The following is a 23,352-nucleotide window of genomic DNA, read 5'->3' as shown; positions in this document are numbered from 1 at the left end:
GCTTCGCCTCCACAGTGCATTCACTTCTACTGAGGAAGGAGCTGTATGCACAAGTAAAATAGAATAACTCGCTGAATTTTCAACTGATTTTCATGCGGTTTGGTTTGTTACAAACGGCACACATGTAGTTATGATACAGGATGCTTTCGTACATTAAAAATGCGGGATTTCATGCTTTAATACTTTCTGCAGATAGCAACAGCATGTTATTTAGGTCACAACACAGTTATTTTATTCACCTCAACCCCAGAGTGGGATGGATATATATATATATATATATATATATATATATATATATATATATATATATATATGTAGTCTATAGGCTATAGATAGATATAGATATACGTATATATATATATATATATAGATAGATAGATAGATATATCCCACTCTGGGGTTGAGGTGAATAAAATAACTGTGTTGTGACCTAAATAACATGCTGTTGCTATCTGCAGAAAGTATTAAAGCATGAAATCCCGCATCCTGTATCATAACTACATGTGTGCCGTTTGTAACAAACCAAACCGCGTGAAAATCAGTTGAAAATTCAGCGAGTTATTCTATTTTACTTGTGCATACAGCTCCTTCCTCAATAAAAGTGAATGCACTGTGGAGGCGAAGCGAGACCCATCCAAGATGGTGGCCGGCGAGGACGTCGGCTCCAATAGGCAGCGGCAGTCAATGCGGCGTCTATGTATATATGTCTATGGTTGCAAGGGCTTTAAGGCTGACAAGGTACGGTGGCCGACAAGGACAAATGCGATGCAAATACAGAATCGCACTGCAAATAGAGAAACGCGCTGCATATGAGAAAACAAATGCAACGTGAAAAAGCTGCATATACAGAAACGTGCTGCTATTAAGAAAACAAATGCAAAAAGATAACGCTGCATAGCTACTCATACAACGGAAGTGCTCCAGGCCTGTAGGGGCAGTGCTGAGCTTCCACCCGAGAGACAGACGAGTGAGCGGGAAGAAGAAAGTTATGTTTGGAGAAAAGTTGGAGCCGGGACAGGCAACACAGAAAGGTACATATTCTTTTTTATTTTTCTTTCTTTCTTGTTTTTCACATGTGGCCCTCATCTTTTACTGTATAATGAAAGTGAAGCTGACAGCGTGCTAGAGACTTTGAGTTCTACACAAGTAGTGTATCCGTAGTGGTAATGTTAGCTAACATTACTGTAACATTGTTACATTTAATGTTAGTTTATTTTCGACCTCGTCTCCACATATGATTGGATACTTTATTGATCAGTGACGGGCTTTTGAATAAGAGGAAGGTGGAGAGAGGTGAAAGGCAGAGCAGAGAAGGTGTGTAAAAAGAAATGGGGGTCATCCCTATGTTTCCCGGGTTCTATGTTCCCCGCTTACCACCCAAAAAGGTTCTATGTTTCCCGGGTTCTATGTTCCCCGCTCAACCAAAAAGGGTTATATGTTTCCCGCTTACTAAAAAAGGTTCTATGTTTAAAAAGGTTCTATGTTCCACGCTTATCCAAAAAAGGCAGGGAAACATAGAACCTTTTTTGCAGCGTTAAGTGGGGAATATAGAACCCGGGAAACATAGATACGCTCCCGTGAGAGCACAGGGAGATGACGGTAATCAGATAACATTGTTTAAATATTTAGGAAAACTAACTATCAACTGTCTCTGACATAACCTCGCCGACCTTGCAAACTCTCCTCTTTTTGCCCTACAGATGTGGGTTACTACTGTCCGTTCTGTCGCTCTACCGTGACAGCTTCCCCAGGCTTTTGTTGTGTGTGCGGCAAAAACATTAAATTTCTAAAAGATGTGGCAAACAACCCACCAGAGGAGATGCCCACCACCAGTGCACATCCTAATGCACAGCCAAGCACTTGTGCAGGTACATAGATCTGTAGTTGTAGTGCAGAAAAAATAGGCAGTTCGAAGACTTGGTTTAAGAGTTCAAATTGTGTTCTTGTACTCAAATAGATCTTGGTACTATCTTGCTTGCCTAATTCAGTTACAAGCATGTTAAATGTGTTTCAAAATGACTTGCAAAGGTCAATAATGAGACCTTTAGTGAGCTTAAAGGTGGTCTGCTCATTTTCCACTTTTATCCTCAGACTCCACGAGAGCTTTGCATGAATCTTAGTCTTAAAAAAAACTTTTTTGTCTTGTACTGTACCTTTATGCAGCCCCTCAGTTCAGCCTTTTTCTGAAACTGTTTAAGCCACAAAAGCTATTTAGATCCCGATGAGCCCACTCTGTTCTGCTCCTTTGCTTCTGGAGCAACGGAAACAAACTATAGAAACCACGTGCTTGTGAGCATATGAAATATGGAATATGTCGACTCGCCAGATGACATCAGCTGGCATTCAGAGCAGTCTGAGGCTTGTGCCTTCTACTCACGGGGATTACTTCTATGTATTTTACCCCATTATTTGAAACTTTGGCCATGTGTAATATGAGCAGCCGATATTTTAACATTATATACATACATGTATATTATATATATGTGATGAGAAAAAATGCATGCAATGCAATGCAATGCAATGCTCAAGTCCCCTTTAAAAAGAGTTAATAAAGGAGTAATGAATAAATAAAAGAGCAATTAATATTTCATTCCTGTCTTTTCTTATTTTCATTGTAGCAGCAAGGTCTGGTGGAGTCCTTTCTTAAATTTAGGGAAATAAAAGAAAGGGAGAGAAAGACATTCTTTTCAAAGACACGTCTTAAGTCTAAGAAGGAACAGAAAACAGTGAAGGTATGCTCACACACCAGTGACCATGTAGACTCATATAAAGTCAAATGACAGATTATATAGATGTGTTACATTTTATTGATTTCCATTTTCTTCTCTTTCTTTAGATGGAAATACTTCCGAATCAGATCCTCTTCTGTGGGGCTGTGCGATGCTGACCCTGACAAACAAAGGGAGAAAAAGATAGAGACAACATTTTTCAGCAAGAACAGGCTGCAGCACATTATCCAGTCTGCAGAGAAGATGGGAAGTGAAATTCGGAAATTCTACTATTATTTTATTTTATGTTAGCACTAATTAGCGTGTATCGGTGTCTGCGGTCACCACCTAGCTTGTCAGCTTATTATTATATTATTAAGCCTTTATTTAGGACATGTAAAATCACAATGAGACCGGAGGTCTCATTTTCAAGTGCGACCTGTATCCATACCTGTCAAGCTTTGGATTTGAAAATAAGGGAAATTTTTCGGCGCCTGCCGCAAGCAACGGCGGGAAAGAGGGGTAAAATACGGTAGTTTCCCGGCCAAAATGGGTGACTTGACAGCTATGCCTGTATCACAGCAGCAACATCCACATCAAGTTACAGAGCAACAGACAATACAATACAAAACAAGCTTAGCTTGTTAACTAGCTAACTAGCCAGCTAACCGTTAGCTTTCGAGCAAGACGCCAATCTCCAAAGGAGATAAAAAGAGGCTGGAACACATTGTTAAAGTTGCCAGCAAAATCATTGGTGTTGCATTACCTGATCTGCCTACAATATTTAGCAGGAGGGTAAAATCTAAGGCTCAGGACATCATACAGTGTCCTGATCATCCTCTCCATGCTGAGTTTGAACTCCTACCCTCTGGCAAGAGGTTTAGATTGCCAAAGGCTAAATCAAACAGATTGAAAAATTCCTTCATAACACAAGCCATTACCCAACTTAATTTAAATTTTAAAAAATGAACAGTTATGATGCACTTTACACTCTACTCTCAGTCGCCCCCCAGGGTATTTGTGTACTTACCCTTCAGTGTTGTGTCAAAACTTGTGTGAATGTGCTTTCTATGTTTTTATGTGTTTGTTCTTACCTACCTGCAAAGCAAATTTCCCTTTGGGGACAATAAAGTTGAAAGTTGAAGTTGAAGTTGAATCTGGGATGCATCAAAGTCAGAGCCTGACAGAGAAGTGTTAGGATTTAGGCATTTAGGGAGAGAATATTTTGAACAAAAGGCTGAGACTGTGTGAGCTTTGAAAATAAAGGTCCACCACGTTAATTAGCTAACGTGTTGCAATGTTAACGTTAAATTTGTCATATAAGCGATGTAATGTTAACGTAACATTAAGGCTATACTTGTGTATGTAAATTAAAAAGTGGCGAACTGTGTGAAATTACAATAACGTGTGTAACGTAATTAAAAAAACTAATGTGACATTTGACTGTCACATGAAAAATATTAAGATTAGTGTATGATATAGGCCTGTAGGCATGTAGTTACACAACAATAGATAATGTACAGACAGAATACGAGGACTGATGGCCACCACCTTTTTGTTTTGCTAAAATAAATTGATTATGATCTGTTGAACAGTGAAGTAATTTAAGTTGTATTGTTTGCATGTAAAGGAGTCTGTGAAGTAGGTAACCTAATACATATATAACTTTTAATATCTGTTTGTCTGTGTAAGGTTTTCCTCTAGGTGACCCAGACAGACTGGACCAGTGGACACTCAACACGAGAAGACAGAACTGGACTCCGAACAAGACTTCCCATCTGTGCAGTGAACACTTTGAGAGTCATCACTTCAGCACTGACTCCAGGATAAAGACCTTTTTTCATACAGTACCTCACAAAGAGTCAAGAAACTTATTAGTTTAAAATGATTAATTATTGACCATAATACATTTAAATGCATTACATAAATTACTAATTGTCATACATTACTGAGTACTCGATTAGGGCACAGCTTGCTCTGTACTATTACTGATAAGGTGAAATTACTGACACACCAGTACAGTTTAGTGTTCCCCTGATGCAAAAGGCCAAATGAAGATTTTATCAATCAAGGAACATGACATGTATTTACCAACTTTAACATTTTAGTGCATTTTATGCAAAGACCCTTTATCAAAGTTAGAATTACTACTTTTTTTCCCCACATACAGTCTGTGAAGATCCAGTGGAATAAAATATTCTCATAATGAGACAGCCGAACATAGCATGATTCCACAGTGGCAGTGAGCTTTGATAACAGTTCAGTTTCCTTTTGATAGCAACAATTATTTTAATGTGGACGAATTGCATACTGTACATTCATACTCCAGTTGTCTTGGTAGTACACTGTTAAATTTAAAATCGCATTCAAATATAAAGTCGAATATCTACAGAACTTAAACACAAAACTATTTTATGGATGACAGCCACGTACTCAGCAATAAGATCATTTTGGTGGTGAGTGGGCTTTTAACCAAGACAGGCTATAGACAATGTTTTCTACCTGTGTTTTTAACCTGTCATCTTTCTCTCATGTAGGACACTTGAGGAAAGTTACAACGCCTCGACCAATGTGATGTTTACTCCACAGTAAAGAGGTTGTTTCACAAGAAATTAAGATTTTGCAAATTATGACACTGGGTCCTAATCCATAGGTTTTATAATTACTGTTACAAATCTTTTCATTTATTTCATGTGTACTTTTTGTAACCTTTTAATATGGACGTTTTCATGACTTTATTTTGTTAAACTGTTTGTGTAATGGTTATAATTTTTGTTATCTAAAATGGATCAGACAAAACTTACTTTAGAATAAAAGCAAATTTTTTGAAAGCTGTCATTCATCAGTTTCCTGTGATGATTGGAAATATAGTGGTGATTTAAACCATTAACAAAATATAATAGTTATTAATGGCATCTTAATGTTTTCATTTATGTCTTAACATTTACCCAAGTTTGCATTTATCTTAGCAGAATGTAAAAAAAAATGAAAAGCTGATGTTAAAACGTCAAAAAACGTAAAAACATCACAATACCTTTGCCTGAGGAAGACCGTCTCAGAGTTGGCAACATAGTGAACAAGTGATACCTCCTTGGGGGCTTCAAAACTATTGTGTCCAGCTAATTCTTTGTTTTTCACTTTGAGCCCTTTTATCCAGTCTCATCCTTCTGTGTTAAAATTATACTTCTAACAGAGCAGCAAACAAAGGTTACTCTCTAAAATCTTCTCAGGCTCTGCTGCTGGGTGTAAGGTGCTTAGTTATCTTCAAGTACAAAGTTAAATCAGGCCCACACAGAAATGGACTGCTTAATTATTTGTCAATGACAATGTTAAACATTAATGCTTTATGATTTATCTGTTTATGTGTTTGTCCTTTCAACTGACAGTCAGATTTGATTGTGAAATACAACATTCAGTCAGTAATAAAGACAGAAGTGCAAATATAAATTTATTGAAATTTTAGACTAGTTATAGGTGAATATCAAAAACTCAGCCTGGGCTATGTTCAGGCCTAACAAAATGTGTCCTAAAGGCCAAATTCAAAAGCAGTGACACTGCCAACAGTAAGCAGTTCACTGCATTTGGAGGTGGTCTTTAAGACAGTTAACTAATTTACTTAAAAACATATCATTTCCCCTAGGTGTGAAATGAACTCCATCTTTCAAAAATAGCCCAGGACTGTCGTGTCTAATGTGAAGGTGCTCAGTTATGGCACCATTTATACTATGAACAAATGTAGCCATAACACATAACACATTTCCTGGCCTTATCAATCTTTGCTGGATTGCCACCTGCACCTTTGGGCCAATGAAGAAAATATTATCTTAATGCCAGGATGCTGGAGGTGAAGCTGGTGCAGGTCCTCCGCTCTCCACACATGAACACATAGGTGATGTAGAGCCTTGTATGAGTGGGTTGATTGCTCGGGTTCCAGTAGAGGAAACGTGCTCTGCTTCCTCACTCAAAACACGAGTGAACGACAGAGCTGCGTGTGTTTATCCTCATTCCTCTCTCACTACTATTCCCCCTGTTTAAGGCAATTACCGTACGTAAAGCACTGTAAACTTAACAAAACATGTTATAGTTTTTCACGTGTTATTGTGATGTTATATGAATGAAGTGATATGTTTTGTGTGGTTTATTGTTGAATGAGTTTGTTGTGAATTCAGTCGATGCATAAGTCGGCTCCTGGATACTGCATGGCAGCGCGGCAATATTGAAAAGTTTACCTTCTCGTCTCACCATTTAAGCTAGTTACTGTTACATTAATGCTTGTGCAGTGAGATAAAATATTTATTCTGTCCCTGAGAAGTTCATATTGGTAGTAGAAATAAGTAAGTGGGTTAAAAACACATTTCATTTCATTTGTCATGCAATTTAAGCGAAGTTAAAAAAAAATACATATTTGCAAGGGTATCTGTGGGACTGATACTGTGTGTGTTGAATATGTTCCTGATTGAACATAAGTGAGTTTGTGTTTGTCCTCATTCCTCTTTCACTACTTTTCCCCCTGTTTAAGGGCACAACAAATACACATTTATGAAACAACCTTTAATGTAACCTTCTTTCATAAAAAAACATCTTTAAAAAAATAAGCAAAACGCCTTTTTCCTGTTGCCTATATGATACATCATAATTCCCTTTCTAATGTCTATTTTATAGTGCTGTGAAAACATCAACACATGAGGACCTTATAATTTACCTTAGCCCAATACCCATTTTTACTGAATAGAGCTTAAATGCTTCACAGTGTAAATTAATGCAACCTTCATGAGCTGTTTGCTAAGGTAATGATAACCAGCTCTCCTCCTGCTGATTTCAACATGGATTTGTCATTGTTGTTTTTGTTTTATGTTCTTTCGCTCTACATCCATTCCTCTCAGTAGTGTGGTGGTAGTTGAGTGGGCACCACAGAGCTTTTGTCATTTTTACATTACAGTGTGTTTCTGGGTTCATGTGACGTCGAATGACCCCCCCCCCCCCCCCCCCCCCCAGGTAAAGTGTAACAAGCTGGGGAGGGGGGCTGGGGGGCAGGAACCCAGAAAAAAAAGCCCTCTCTATTATTCAGTAGGATTTGCTATGTAGTTATGCTGTTGTGGCCTTATGTCATATTTCAAAATAATAGTAGTAATAGTATTAGGAAAAAGATAGCAAAAGATAAACATTTTGATTTTCTTTTCTTTCCCCATTTGTGGCGCCTCCTATGGTTGACAGCGCCCTCAGCATTAGCCTATACTGCCTATGCTACACGGCATTATGCTTAAAAAAGCCAGATGGCTCAACGTACCCACCAGCTCGGATCGACTTACCCTTAACCTTGGGCAAGCTGAGCCACAGAAACACTTTTTTTCTGGAGCCACTTTTTTCTTTCAGGCCCTTTGTCACAGATGCATTCTTATGATTTCAATTCAATTTCAATGTTTTCATTGTTCATTCATCTTTTGTCTTATTTTTCCTTCCTTAGAGGGCAACATAAGTAAAAATTGTCTGACCTTACCCCACTCTCCCCCACAAGCCATACCCACTCCCAAATGTACCTAACCCTCCACCAAGCACAATCCAACAATACACAAACATGATGTTATCATTATTATGTTTGTCATTAGTGTTCATTGTTGCCACCCAGTTTATCACTAGTTATCACTGTTGTGTTTTTCTATGTATTTATGTATTTGCATACACCGTCATGCGCAGATATCACTAATATCTGTCTGTGTGCCTATGTTACTGTACTGCAGTTATCTAGGATCCAATCTCAACTAACCTGAGCCCTCCTGAGCTCTCTCAAAGAGCACTCTACTTCATCAGGAATTATTAAGTTAATTGTAAGTGAGCAAGTAATAAATGTGAATGTTTCTTACTTTCATTTTTCAAGCAAGTCCAAAATATCACTTCTGCAGTTTGGCTCTGATGTGTCAGCATGATTGCAGTGATGGGAATACAAAGACAAAAAAATGCATGAAAATACTAGTAAGTAAGGTTTTTAATGGAGAGTCAGAAGCAAACATACTTCTCAGTTGTATGTATTGAAAAGCAAAAGATTTACAAAATAAAGTGATACAGAGCTTTAATATTTCATCATTAATTGACATCATTGTTAGAAAAACAGCCATTTGACAGAGTCTAATTTCACTGACAACACCTTACATATACTATTGATACTTCCTGATGTTACTTCTAGTAGTACTGTAATATAATTAATCACATTGTTTTAAACAAAAAAAAGAAAAAAAGTTAAAAAGGCCATCACCAAATCAGATTTTTGGACTGTGCCCCTTCACCTGTCTGATCCACTTCAACCTCAGAATACAAAATAACCTCCCTGCTGATATTAAACAGCTATGCCTTTAAATGTCAACTTAAAACTCATCTTTTTGTCTTAACTCTACGTTAGTTGCCTATTCTTTGATTACATCAGCAAATTCACCATTAGAACCCATATACCATAAATACTTCCTGATATTGACGGCAGTATTAGCCTGCTCTAATATAATTAATCAAATTGTTAGATATGAAAAAAGAAGAAAAAAAGGTTAAAGAGGCTACCACCAAAATGATTTAATATTGGGCTTTGCTTTCCTTGATTGAGTGTTGAGAATTCTCAGCTCTGCCACCATGATGAAGGCTTTCAGCGATAGACACACAGGTACTCACACCTGCCATTATTGCCTGAGTTGAGATTTCTTTTGATAACAATGACACCAGCCTTCTCATAAAGATCAACAGCATCCATGTTGAGAAGCAGGGTGACATCCTTAATGGGACTGCATTTCTCCTTCTTCCACCACAGGTACACCACGTTGCCTCCGGTACCCTCGTTGAGGTTAACACTTACTGGCGTGTAATCTTGCTGCTGATACTGCTGATATTCGCTATCATTTGTGGAGACTTTCAGATCACTGAGTGCAAGCTTGGGGTCGGTGGTGAGACGGTACCAGATGAAGACATAGGCCCCTCCTGCACCTCTGTTGATGTCTTCATCCATACGGATGTAGCCTGCCTTAAACCAGGCAGCATCAGATCCAAAGCCAGCAGTGGCAGTGACATCACAGACATAGGTTTCCTTCTCTCTTTTCACCCAGGCGTGGATCCAGTCACCATCATTTCCGCGGTTTAGATCAAGGGCCAGTCTCTCCAAGCCAAGGCCAAACTTTGGGGCTTCACTTGCTGCACTTACACTGAATTCAATGTCTACTATTGGATAATCATGCTCGGTGCTCCCTTGAAGGTACCAAAGGTAGATGGCATCACCCTTTGCTCCAGCATTGAGATCTTTAGGGATCTTTGTGAACCCTGCTGTGATCAATCCAGCAGCCATATCATCTCTGAATGTAAACTGAATCCTGGTGATCGGTGCGTCGCAGGATTCTGTTTTATACCAAACATAGATGTATTTCCCTCCTGCTCCTTTGTTCAGATCAGTAGGGATTTTCTTGAAGCCCTGTGATTGGAGCATTTGCTCCTCAGCTTTATCAAGGGACACCTCAAGTTGTGTGATGTATTTGCTCATTGTGGGTAACTGCATGAAGAAGGTCAGTAAACACAAAATAACAAGTTAGCAGCATGACTGTGCCTTTTCAGGTGAGCTCCAATAATCCAAAACAATTTATACATCAGTTGTCAAATATGGATCACCATAACAGCATCCAAAACAACTTATATTTTAAATGTGCATGCATATTGCACTTATTTACATTATTCATACTGAATAACCAATTAAGATCTAAAATTGAAAAAATGTTCAGTCCACAGCAAGAAAATATTAATTATTAACACTTACATGTCTGCTGACGATGAATGTTGGCCAGTAAGAAGTCAACCGATCTGCTGAATTCTGTTGTACTTACCACAAGTCAGCTGCCTTTATATACAGATGCAGCCACTTCAAATTTCCCATGCCATCCGAAAGCTTTCCAGAACACACACACACACACCTTTCTGGAGGTGTGCCTAGACTCCACTGTGACACGCCCATTTATTCAATTACAGGGTGTCACCATGAGATGGCGCCTCCCTCACAGAAACACAAAAACTAACAAAGGTTTAGAGGTGATTGTACTTTACCTAGTAGTATTTCAATTCTGTGCTACATTATTAATCTACTCCACTGTCTCAGATGTGATTATTAGTTAGTTTGGCCTATTAGTTACAGTACCTTTGTACAATAATATAAATGTGTTGCTAGGTTATATTATTACAGGTTACAATAAGCCACCCAGCAGTATTTAAGTTAATAAAATGACCACCTTTATCTGCTGCAGCATCAGTGTTATAAACACATTAGTTATTAAGGAAAACCTAAAATGTTGTTACAATTGGCCCAGGTCTCCCCTATCTGAAAATATTGAGTTAGTCTCTCAGAATAATGAGAATCGTTCTGAAAATAACTTAGTGCCTTACTTAAATCATTTCGAAAAAGTTGCTCATTAAGAGACTTAAATTTTAAAATTACATTAACATTAATTAAGAGACAAAATCTTTTTTTTGGTTTATAATGAGAAGAATTGTAAAATGTCCCTTGGAAACACTCACCCATTCAGAGGGAATGAAAAGGTTCATTGTAATGCTAATTAAGAATAAGATAAACAGGACCACATTATGTCGCATTAGTGACTTCACTCCTTTCCAGTTAAACTCTGCAGGCTACGTGCAGCTTGACCCTTGTTGCGGCTGCATGTGAGAATGAAATGCCAAGTTCAGCCTGCAGTGTTTCCCCTAGGATGGAGTTGTAGCAGCAGAGGTGAAGCACACACACAAATTCTTTTTTTTCACAAGCGCGAAACCTTTCTGTACGCTTGCAAAGCACAGCCTGCTGGGATGTTTCTATGTATCTACTGGCAACAGAAGGGCTCTTTAGGACAAAGTGCACGGAGTACATTTGTGCACAGTAATGAGCAGGCGAAATGTCTGTCTAGCCTACATATGAGGTGTCTCAAGATTTAGGAAAATACAATTTTATTGAACATAATGAAAGCAAAAAGTCACTTGACACGCTGCTGTTTTGTGCTATGACCATTTGTGATGAAAGTTGTTATTTATGTGACAACGCTTGAACGCAACACAGGCTCTCCTCCACCGCCAGTATCGCAGCAGCAGGCAAACCCACTCGATGCGGTGTCTACGTATATATGCCTCTGGGGCAGACCCCCGATTTTTTGGCATTCCGGTTTGGAGGAGGCGAATTTCCGATCTCCGGGGTTTGCCGACAGACTCCACATTCACTGAATGTAGAGTTTGTATATAGAGACTAGGCTGTACGTAACAGCAGTCTGTTGATGGTTATTTACACACTGTCCATAACAATACCTATGTCAGGTAACAAACTGCGCCGGGCTCAGGTAAGGTTTGGTCAGGAAAATGCGGCCCGAGCCACGGGTTAGGGTTAGGGTCGTGACGTTGTACTGTATATTGTCATGGCTGTAACTGCCTACGACCAAATCACAGCCGTGACGATATACAGTACAACATCACTCTCTCTCGTGTGATATTGCTTAAATATATATATATATATATATATATATTTGTGTGTGTGTATGTGTGTGTGTGTGTGTACAACTGTTGCTTTTGTTCTCATTATTCTGATGTCAGCAGGAGGATATTCCAGAGAAAGAGGGCATGACAGGAACAAGATACCTACCTGCCAATTCTGGTGACCTTTGGTCTTACAGTTTTACTGCACAAACACTTTAAGACCAAAGGTCACCAGAATTGGCAGGTAGGTATCTTGTTCCTGTCATGCCCTCTTTCTCTGGAATATCCTCCCGCTGACATCAGACAGTTGATGCCTATAAATGTCAACTTAAAACTTGTCTTTTTATTTGAAGGTCAGTTTGTTGCTTATTCTTTGATTACAGTTATTGTGCAATCACTACATGTGAGGAGTTATATTCCTACGAAGTTTTCTTTGTACCTGATGTCTGCAGGTGCTGCATATACTGAAACGTGCTGCATATACAGAAACGTGCTGCATATACTGAAACGTGCTGCATATACTGAAACGTGCTGAATATACTGAAACGTGCTGCATATACAAAAACGTGCTGCATATACAGAAACGTGCTGCATATACTGAAACGTGCTGCATATACAGAAACGTGCTGAATATACAGAAACGTGCTGCATATACTGAAACGTGCTGCTTATACAGAAACGTGCTGCATATACAGAAACGTGCTGCATATACTGAAACGTGCTGCATATACAGAAACGTGCTGCATATACAGAAACGTGCTGAATATACAGAAACGTGCTGCATATACAGAAACGTGCTGCATATACTGAAACGTGCTGCATATACAGAAACGTGCTGAATATACTGAAACGTGCTGAATATACTGAAACGTGCTGCATATACAGAAACGTGCTGCATATACTGAAACGTGCTGCATATACAGAAACGTGCTGAATATACTGAAACGTGCTGAATATACTGAAACGTGCTGCATATACAGAAACGTGCTGCATATACAAAAACGTGCTGAATATACAGAAACGTGCTGCATATACAGAAACGTGCTGCATATACTGAAATGTGCTGCATATACAGAAACGTGCTGAATATACTGAAACGTGCTGCATATACAGAAACGTGCTGAATATACAGAAACGTGTTGCATATACTGAAACGTGCTGCATATACTGAAACGTGCTGCATATACAGAAACGTGCTGAATATACAGAAACGTGCTGCATATACTGAAACGTGCTGCATATACAGAAACGTGCTGAATAAACAGAAACGTGCTGCATATACTGAAACGTGCTGAATATACAGAAACGTGCTGCATATACTGAAACGTGCTGCATATACAGAAACGTGCTGAATATACTGAAACGTGCTGCATATACAGAAACGTGCTGCATATACAGAAACGTGCTGCATATACAGAAACGTGCTGCATATACTGAAACGTGCTGCTTATACAGAAACGTGCTGCATATACAGAAACGTGCTGCATATACAGAAACGTGCTGAATATACTGCAACGTGCTGCATATACAGAAACGTGCTGAATATACTGAAACGTGCTGAATATACTGAAACGTGCTGCATATACAGAAACGTGCTGCATATACAGAAACGTGCTGAATATACTGAAACGTGCTGCATATACAGAAACGTGCTGCATATACTGAAACGTGCTGAATAAACAGAAACGTGCTGCATATACTGAAACGTGCTGAATAAACAGAAACGTGCTGCATATACTGAAACGTGCTGAATATACAGAAACGTGCTACATATACTGAAACGTGCTGAATATATTGAAACGTGCTGCATATACTGAAACATAAGTAAGTAAGTAAGTAAGTAAAATTTATTTGTATAGCACTTTTCACAGAGAGGACTCGCAAAGTGCTTCACAGGATTAAAATACAAACAAGAATACGTACATACAAACATACAGGTCACATACAGAGACACAAAAATGAAACAGTTGTTGCAAAACTAAATCACTTAAGACAAGTTAAAGAATGCCTGCCTATACAGATAGGTTTTAAGATGCTTCTTAAAGATATCAACCGATGCTGCGGCTCTCATGTTCTGTGGGAGGGTGTTCCACAGTCTGGGTGCAATGGACTCAAAGGCCCGGTCACCTCTAGTTCTAAGCCTAGTGCGAGGAACTGCCAACAGGCCGTGATCGGCAGACCTAAGTGTCCTACTAGGAACATATACATGCAGCAGGTCAGACAGATACTCAGGTGCCTGATCATGAAGGGCTCTGAATGTTAAAACAAGGATTTTGAACTGGATCCTAAAGCTGACAGGAAGCCAGTGTAGGGAGGCCAGGACAGGAGTAATGTGGTAGTTTTTGGGTGATTTGGTTAACAGCCTGGCAGCGGCATTCTGCACCAGTTGGAGGCGATCTACATGAGTTTTACAGAGACACATGAAAAGAGAGTTGCAGTGATGACACAAAGGCGTGAATGATCATTTCTAGTTCAGCATGTGATACAACAGATCTCAGTTTTGCAATGTTTTTAAGGTGGAAAAAGCATGTACGGGTCAACATGTGAATGTGTTTATCAAAATGCATGGCCTAGTCAAAAATAACTCCGAGATTTCTCAGGTTAGAGCGGATATTTGAATTCAGGGACCCAATACAGCTCGCCACCCTAGAAGCAGTACAGTCAGGAGCGACAATAAGGACCTCCGTCTTAGCAGCGTTAAGCTGAAGGAAATTGTTGACCATCCAGTCATTAATTGCAGACAAACAGTCATGCAGTACATTCAGACTGTCAGTCCTGTCAGGATTAAAGGAAAAATACAGCTGAATATCATCTGCGTACATATGATAAGATACACCCTCAAACCTGTTGATAATGTTTCCAAGAGATAGCATATACAAAGCAGACAAAATTGGACCCAACACTGAGCCCTGGGGCACCCCACAAGAAAGGGGGACGGACTCGGACATAAAAGGACCAGATGCTACAGAGAAACTTCTACCAGAGAGGTAGGAGGCAAACCAGTCAAGGGCACTGCCTGAAATGCCAACACAGTTACTGAGCCTATCTAACAGGATGCGGTGATCCACAGTATCGAAGGCTGCGCTAAGGTCAAGCAGCATTAGGATGGTACATTTACCAGTGTCAGAGGCCATCATGATGTCATTAGACAAACATGCTGCATATACAGAAACGTGCTGCATATACTGAAATGCGCTGCATATACAGAAACGTGCTGCTTGCAAAGCACAGCCTGCTGGGATGTTTCTATGTATCTACTGGCAACAGAAGGGCTCTTTAGGACAAAGTGCACGGAGTACATTTGTGCACAGTAATGAGCAGGCGAAATGTCTGTCTAGCCTACATATGAGGTGTCTCAAGATTTAGGAAAATACAATTTTATTGAACATAATGAAAGCAAAAAGTCACTTGACACGCTGCTGTTTTGTGCTATGACCATTTGTGATGAAAGTTGTTATTTATGTGACAACGCTTGAACGCAACACAGGCTCTCCTCCACCGCCAGTATCGCAGCAGCAGGCAAACCCACTCGATGCGGTGTCTACGTATATATGCCTCTGGGGCAGACCCCCGATTTTTTGGCATTCCGGTTTGGAGGAGGCGAATTTCCGATCTCCGGGGTTTGCCGACAGACTCCACATTCACTGAATGTAGAGTTTGTATATAGAGACTAGGCTGTACGTAACAGCAGTCTGTTGATGGTTATTTACACACTGTCCATAACAATACCTATGTCAGGTAACAAACTGCGCCGGGCTCAGGTAAGGTTTGGTCAGGAAAATGCGGCCCGAGCCACGGGTTAGGGTTAGGGTCGTGACGTTGTACTGTATATTGTCATGGCTGTAACTGCCTACGACCAAATCACAGCCGTGACGATATACAGTACAACATCACTCTCTCTCGTGTGATATTGCTTAAATATATATATATATATATATATATATATTTGTGTGTGTGTATGTGTGTGTGTGTGTGTACAACTGTTGCTTTTGTTCTCATTATTCTGATGTCAGCAGGAGGATATTCCAGAGAAAGAGGGCATGACAGGAACAAGATACCTACCTGCCAATTCTGGTGACCTTTGGTCTTACAGTTTTACTGCACAAACACTTTAAGACCAAAGGTCACCAGAATTGGCAGGTAGATATCTTGTTCCTGTCATGCCCTCTTTCTCTGGAATATCCTCCCGCTGACATCAGACAGTTGATGCCTATAAATGTCAACTTAAAACTTGTCTTTTTATTTGAAGGTCAGTTTGTTGCTTATTCTTTGATTACAGTTATTGTGCAATCACTACATGTGAGGAGTTATATTCCTACGAAGTTTTCTTTGTACCTGATGTCTGCAGGTGCTGCATATACTGAAACGTGCTGCATATACAGAAACGTGCTGCATATACTGAAATGTGCTGCATATACAGAAACGTGCTGCATATACAGAAACGTGCTGCATATACTGAAACGTGGTGAATATACTGAAACGTGCTGCATATACTGAAACGTGCTGAATATACTGAAACGTGCTGAATATACAGAAACGTGCTGAATATACTGAAAGGTGCTGCATATACAGAAACGTGCTGCATGTACTGAAACGTGCTGCATATACTGAAACGTGCTGCATATACAGAAACGTGCTGCATATACTGAAACGTGCTGAATGTACAGAAACGTGCTGCATATACAGAAACGTGCTGCATATACTGAAACGTGCTGAATATACTGAAACGTGCTGCATATACAGAAACGTGCTGCATGTACTGAAACGTGCTGCATATACTGAAACGTGGTGCATGTACTGAAACGTGCTGCATATACTGAAACGTGCTGCATATACAGAAACGTGCTGCATGTACTGAAACGTGCTGCATATACTGAAACGTGCTGCATATACAGAAACGTGCTGAATATACTGAAACGTGCTGCATATACAGAAACGTGCTGCATATACAGAAACGTGTTGAATATACTGAAATGTGCTGCATATACTGAAACGTGCTGAATTTACTGAAATGTGCTGCATGTACTGAAACGTGCTGAATTTACTGAAATGTGCTGCATGTACTGAAACGTGCTGCATATACTGAAACGTGCTGAATATACTGAAACATGCTGCATATACAGAAACGTGCTGCATGTACTGAAACGTGCTGAATATACAGAAACGTGCTGCATATACAGAAACATGCTGAATATACTGAAACGTGCTGCATATACAGAAACGTGCTGAATATACTGAAACGTGCTGCATGTACTGAAACGTGCTGCATATACAGAAATGTGCTGCATATACTGAAACGCGCTGCATATACAGAAACGTGCTGAATATACTGAAACGTGCTGAATATACTGAAACGTGCTGCATATACTGAAATGTGCTGAATATACAGAAACGTGCTGCATATACTGAAATGTGCTGCATATACAGAAAAGTGCTGAATATACTGAAATGTGCTGCATATACAGAAACATACTGCATATATAGAAACGTTCTGCATATACTGAAACGTGCTGAATATACAGAAACATGCTGCATATACTGAAACGTGCTGAATATACTGAAACGTGCTGCATATACAGAAACGTGCTGCATATACTGAAACGTGCTGCATATACAGAAACGTGTTGCATATACTGAAACGTGCTGAATATACTGAAACGTGCTGCATATACTGAAACGTGCTGCATATACAGAAACGTGTGACATATACAGAAACGTGCTGCATATACAGAAAAGTGCTGAATATACTGAAATGTGCTGCATATACAGAAACATACTGCATATATAGAAACGTTCTGCATATACTGAAACGTGCTGAATATACAGAAACATGCTGCATATACTGAAACGTGCTGAATATACTGAAACGTGCTGCATATACAGAAACGTGCTGAATATACTGAAACGTGCTGCATATACAGAAACGTGTTGCATATACTGAAACGTGCTGAATATACTGAAACGTGCTGCATATACTGAAACGTGCTGCATATACAGAAACGTGCTGCATATACAGAAACGTGTTGCATATACTGAAACGTGCTGCATATACAGAAACGTGCTGCATATACTGAAACGTGCTGCATATATAGAAACGTTCTGCATATACTGAAACGTGCTGAATATACTGAAACGTGCTGCATATACTGAAACGTGCTGAATATACAGAAACGTGCTGCATATACAGAAACGTGTTGCATATACTGAAACGTGCTGCATATACAGAAACGTGCTGCATATACAGAAACGTGCTGCATATACAGAAACGTGCTGCATATACTGAAACGTGCTCCATATACAGAAACGTGCTGCATATATAGAAACGTTCTGCATATACAGAAACGTGCTGAATATACTGAAACGTGCTGCATATACTGAAACGTGCTGCATATACAGAAAAGTGCTGAATATACTGAAACGTGCTGCATATACAGAAACATACTGCATATATAGAAACGTTCTGCATATACTGAAACGTGCTGAATATACTGAAACGTGCTGCATATACTGAAACGTGCTGAATATACAGAAACGTGCTGCATATACAGAAACGTGTTGCATATACTGAAACGTGCTGCATATACAGAAACGTTCTGCATATACAGAAACGTGCTGAATATACTGAAACGTGCTGCATATACTGAAACGTGCTGCATATACAGAAAAGTGCTGAATATACTGAAACGTGCTGCATATACAGAAACATACTGCATATATAGAAACGTTCTGCATATACTGAAACGTGCTGAATATACTGAAACGTGCTGCATATACTGAAACGTGCTGAATATACAGAAACGTGCTGCATATACAGAAACGTGTTGCATATACTGAAACGTGCTGCATATACAGAAACGTGCTGCATATACTGAAACGTGCTGCATATACAGAAACGTGTTGCATATACTGAAACGTGCTGCATATACAGAAACGTGCTGCATATACTGAAACCCGCTGCAAATAAGACAACAAATGCAAAAACAAAACGCTGCATAGCTACTCATACAACGGAAGTGCTCCAGGCCTGTCGGGGCAGTGCTGAACTTCCACCTGAGAGACAGACGAGTGAGCGGGAACAAGAAAGTTATGTTTGGAGGAAAGTTGGAGCTGGGACAGGCAATGGCGTGTGCCTGTTTGTGTGTGCATGTAGGTGTGCGATAGTGGGTTTCATTAAGTGGCTTCACTGTATGTGTGTGTGTTTGCAAGAGAGTTTAAGTTTGTGAATTTCAGTGCGTATGAGCATTCTTCATTTAGCGAAGGAATTGTGACTATGGGGTGTTTGTGTGTGTACCTGTCAGGTTAGTGCATGCTTGTGTGCACATGTGGCAAATACAAACCCCCAAAATTCAAGTGTCTGCAAGTGTATTTTACACTTGTGTGTGCTTGCCTGCCCAAGTGTGATAGGACATTAGCGTGTGTGTGTGTGTGTGTGTGTGTGTTTGATGTGTGTTCCTCAGAAGTGAGGATGAGCAGATAGGCAGCAGACGCTCACCTCATTTGTTCTTATTTTCTCGCTTCCCTTCAACCACAAAGACACAGAACATGTTCCGTTTATTCCCTATCAAAATGTGCATCCTGTCTGCGCTCAATATAAAACCAGCCCGTTTCCTCGAATATGACATTTAAATCTCTTCAGGTAAACTTCTGTAAGAGAGCTGGAAGGCTGTGAAGGATTTTTTTTCTCACCTCTGGTCAAACTGATTCTCATTTCACACTTTTTTTTTTTATCAACCTGAGCAACAATGCAACAGTTAGAACAGAGAATGGTTTCAAAAGCACATGTTGAGATATTCTCACGGTGCTGAAAGGCTGAGGATGCATAATTTTACAGTTACTTGAATAATATCAAAACATTCACGCCATTGTGACTCAACTTGTGCCCGCGGCCAAAACTTTGTCTTTCAGTCTCTTTGTTGTGGCACGTTTTTAATGAAATTCCCCAAATATACCTGAAGCACTTGTCACCACTTTTTCAGTTTTGTTTGTTGTACACCATCAAACGGAAATCAGCCAAGAATAAAGGTTTTCCACTGTCTGTTTTTACATCTTTGAATTCATTTAGCTCGCGAGATACAGTACAGGCCAAAAGTTTGGACACACCTTCTCATTCAATGCGTTTTCTTTATTTTCATGACTATTTACATTGTAGATTCTCACTGAAGGCATCAAAACTATGAATGAACACATGTGGAGTTATGTACTTAACAAAAAAAGGTGAAATAACTGAAAACATGTTTTATATTCTAGTTTCTTCAAAATAGCCACCCTTTGCTCTGATTACTGCTTTGCACACTCTTGGCATTCTCTCCATGAGCTTCAAGAGGTAGTCACCTGAAATGGTTTCCACTTCACAGGTGTGCCTTATCAGGGTTAATTAGTGGAATTTCTTGCTTTATCAATGGGGTTGGGACCATCGGTTGTGTTGTGCAGAAGTCAGGTTAATACAAAGCCGACAGCCCTATTGGACAACTGTTAAAATTCATATTATGGCAAGAACCAATCAGCTAACTAAAGAAAAACGAGTGGCCATCATTACTTTAAGAAATGAAGGTCAGTCAGTCTGGAAAATTGCAAAAACTTTAAATGTGTCCCCAAGTGGAGTCGCAAAAACCATCAAGCACTACAACCAAACTGGCACACATGAGGACCGACCCAGGAAAGGAAGACCAAGAGTCACCTCTGCTTCTGAGGATAAGCTCATCCGAGTCACCAGCCTCAGAAATCGCAAGTTAACAGCAGCTCAGATCAGAGACCAGATGAATGCCACACAGAGTTCTAGCAGCAGACCCATCTCTAGAACAACTGTTAAGAGGAGACTGTGCCAATCAGGCCTTCATGGTCAAATAGCTGCTAGGAAACCACTGCTAAGGAGAGGCAACAAGCAGAAGAGATTTGTTTGGGCCAAGAAACACAAGGAATGGACATAAGACCAGTGGAAATCTGTGCTTTGGTCTGATGAGTCCAAATTTGAGATCTTTGGTTCCAACCGCCGTGTCTTTGTGAGACGCAGAAAAGGTGAACGGATGGATTCCACATGCCTGGTTCCCACTGTGAAGCATGGAGGAGGAGGTGTGATGGTGTGGGGGTGTTTTGCTGGTGACACTGTTGGGGATTTATTCAAAATTGAAGGCACACTGAACCAGCATGGCTACCACAGCATCCTGCAGCGACATGCCATCCCATCCGGTTTGCGTTTAGTTGGACGATCATTTATTTTTCAACAGGACAATGACCCCAAACACACCTCCAGGCTGTGTAAGGGCTATTTGACCAAGAAGGAGAGTGATGGAGTGCTGCGGCAGATGACCTGGCCTCCACAGTCACCGGACCTGAACCCAATCGAGATGGTTTGGGGTGAGCTGGACCGCAGAGTGAAGGCAAAGGGGCCAACAAGTGCTAAACACCTCTGGGAACTCCTTCAAGACTGTTGGAAAACCATTTCAGGTGACTACCTCTTGAAGCTCATGGAGAGAATGCCAAGAGTGTGCAAAGCAGTAATCAGAGCAAAGGGTGGCTATTTTGAAGAAACTAGAATATAAAACATGTTTTCAGTTATTTCACCTTTTTTTGTTAAGTACATAACTCCACATGTGTTCATTCATAGTTGTGATGCCTTCAGTGAGAATCTACAATGTAAATAGTCATGAAAATAAAGAAAACGCATTGAATGAGAAGGTGTGTCCAAACTTTTGGCCTGTACTGTATATTTTGGCCGCGCTTTGGAAAGCAGAGCTAAATGGTAAACAAACATGGCAGCACACCGGTAAGGTAAGACAACACGTTTACATGTCGTTTTCTATATGTTCTCTGACATTTATCCTAACGATATGAGGCGGTCTTTGTGGAAAAAAAGCTTGTTTAGTGGACTAACTTTGCACTTGAAGGTTGCCCGTTCATTTACGTTTTAACGGGTCTGACACTACTATGCGCCCCGGCTGTATCTAGGCTAACGGCTAACATGCTAACTATTATTTTTATGTCACTAGTCACTTGAAACAAATTTAGGACGATAGGAGACGGGTTGAAATAAACCAAAATTTCCCTTTAAGTCTAAGAAGGAACAGTAAACAGTGAAGGTATGCTCACACACCAGTGACCATGTAGACTCATATAAAGTCAAATGATCATATAGATGATTTTATTGATTTCCATTTTCTTCTCTTTCTTTAGATGGAAATACTTCCGAATCAGATCCTCTTCTGTGGGGCTGTCCGATGCTGACCCTGACAAACAAAGGGAGAAAAAGATAGAGAGACAACATTTTTCAGCAAGAACAGGCTGCAGCACATTATCCAGTCTGCAGAGAGGACCTTCAGCTGCAATCTGCTGTCTCCTGTGTACACATTGGGCCTCATTCTGCAAACAAATTTAGAACTTCCACAGACCATGCGTATGCACAAATTATGACAGCCTGGCTGTCTTACAAAATATTGAAACTTGCCTTTTAACTAAATATAAAGCATATCAAAACCACATTCATTAAAAAAAACTTTGATAGAGGTCTTGGAAGTGTTTTTATGGTGGATTTATTTGATATGATTTTCCTTGTTTTTAGGATTTTATTTTAAATGTCATGATAATCTGTGTCATCTGTGTAATCTATGTTAGGCTCTTTTGTTTCATTTTCATGCATGTATTGTGTGTAAGAAAATTCACTGAGAAACGATTCTCCTTTTGTGAAAAACAAGTTAATATCTGCACACTGAATACTTTAATAGCCCCGTAGAAGGTTTTATTTATTTGTGACGTTGTGATATATGAGAAGGTTCTGTGTGTATTACTCGGTATTGAGGCTCATATAGTGAGGCTAAAAAAACGTAAAGCACAACTGGCTGATTATGTTTCTGTTTGATACCTCCTTGGGGGCTTCAAAACTATTGTGTCCAGCTAATTCTTTGTTTTTCACTTTGAGCCCTTTTATCCAGTCACATTCTTCTGTGTTAAAATTAGAGTTCTAACAGAGCAGCAGACAAAGGTTACTCTCCAAAATCTTCTCAGGCTCTGCTGCTGGGTGTAAGGTGCTTAGTTATATTCAAGTACAAAGTTAAATCTGGCCCACACAGAAATGGACTGCTTAATTATTTGTTAATGACAATGTTAAACATTAATGCTTTATGATTTATCTGTAGTGTATGATTTGTTTGTCCTTTCAACTGACAGTCAGATTTGATTG

At 39.8% G+C, this 23,352-nt stretch overlaps 1 protein-coding gene and 1 long non-coding RNA gene across 3 annotated transcripts; one reads left to right on the top strand and one right to left on the bottom strand.

The window, feature by feature from the left end:
* Positions 1-967: 967 nt before the first annotated feature.
* LOC144466561 (uncharacterized) lies at positions 968-22,432 on the top strand. 2 transcript variants are annotated; one of them, XR_013493170.1, is made up of 4 exons: positions 968-1,031; positions 1,701-1,868; positions 2,619-2,732; positions 22,350-22,432. It is a non-coding gene; the product is annotated as an uncharacterized LOC144466561 (long non-coding RNA). The 2 variants fall into 2 exon arrangements; XR_013493169.1 differs by lacking the exon at positions 22,350-22,432 and adding an exon at positions 2,837-5,535.
* LOC144466560 (uncharacterized) lies at positions 8,859-10,583 on the bottom strand. Its single transcript, XM_078174066.1, has 2 exons — positions 10,489-10,583; positions 8,859-10,227 (listed from the first exon to the last, which is right to left on the bottom strand). The coding sequence occupies exon 2, from the start codon at positions 10,216-10,218 to the stop codon at positions 9,337-9,339; it is 882 nt and encodes a 293-aa protein (XP_078030192.1). The 5' UTR covers positions 10,219-10,227; positions 10,489-10,583; the 3' UTR covers positions 8,859-9,336.
* Positions 22,433-23,352: the final 920 nt, after the last annotated feature.

Source organism: Epinephelus lanceolatus, chromosome 13 (assembly GCF_041903045.1).
Source record: "Epinephelus lanceolatus isolate andai-2023 chromosome 13, ASM4190304v1, whole genome shotgun sequence".
Lineage (NCBI taxonomy): Eukaryota > Metazoa > Chordata > Actinopteri > Perciformes > Serranidae > Epinephelus > Epinephelus lanceolatus.
The sequence above is the reverse complement of the archived record's forward strand: the minus strand, read 5'-3'. Positions and strand labels throughout refer to the sequence as shown.

Bases quoted from the DNA above. Each gene is read 5' to 3' on its own strand.
- LOC144466560 (XM_078174066.1), bottom strand. From the start codon at position 10,218: ATGAGCAAATACATCACACAACTTGAGGTGTCCCTTGATAAAGCTGAG.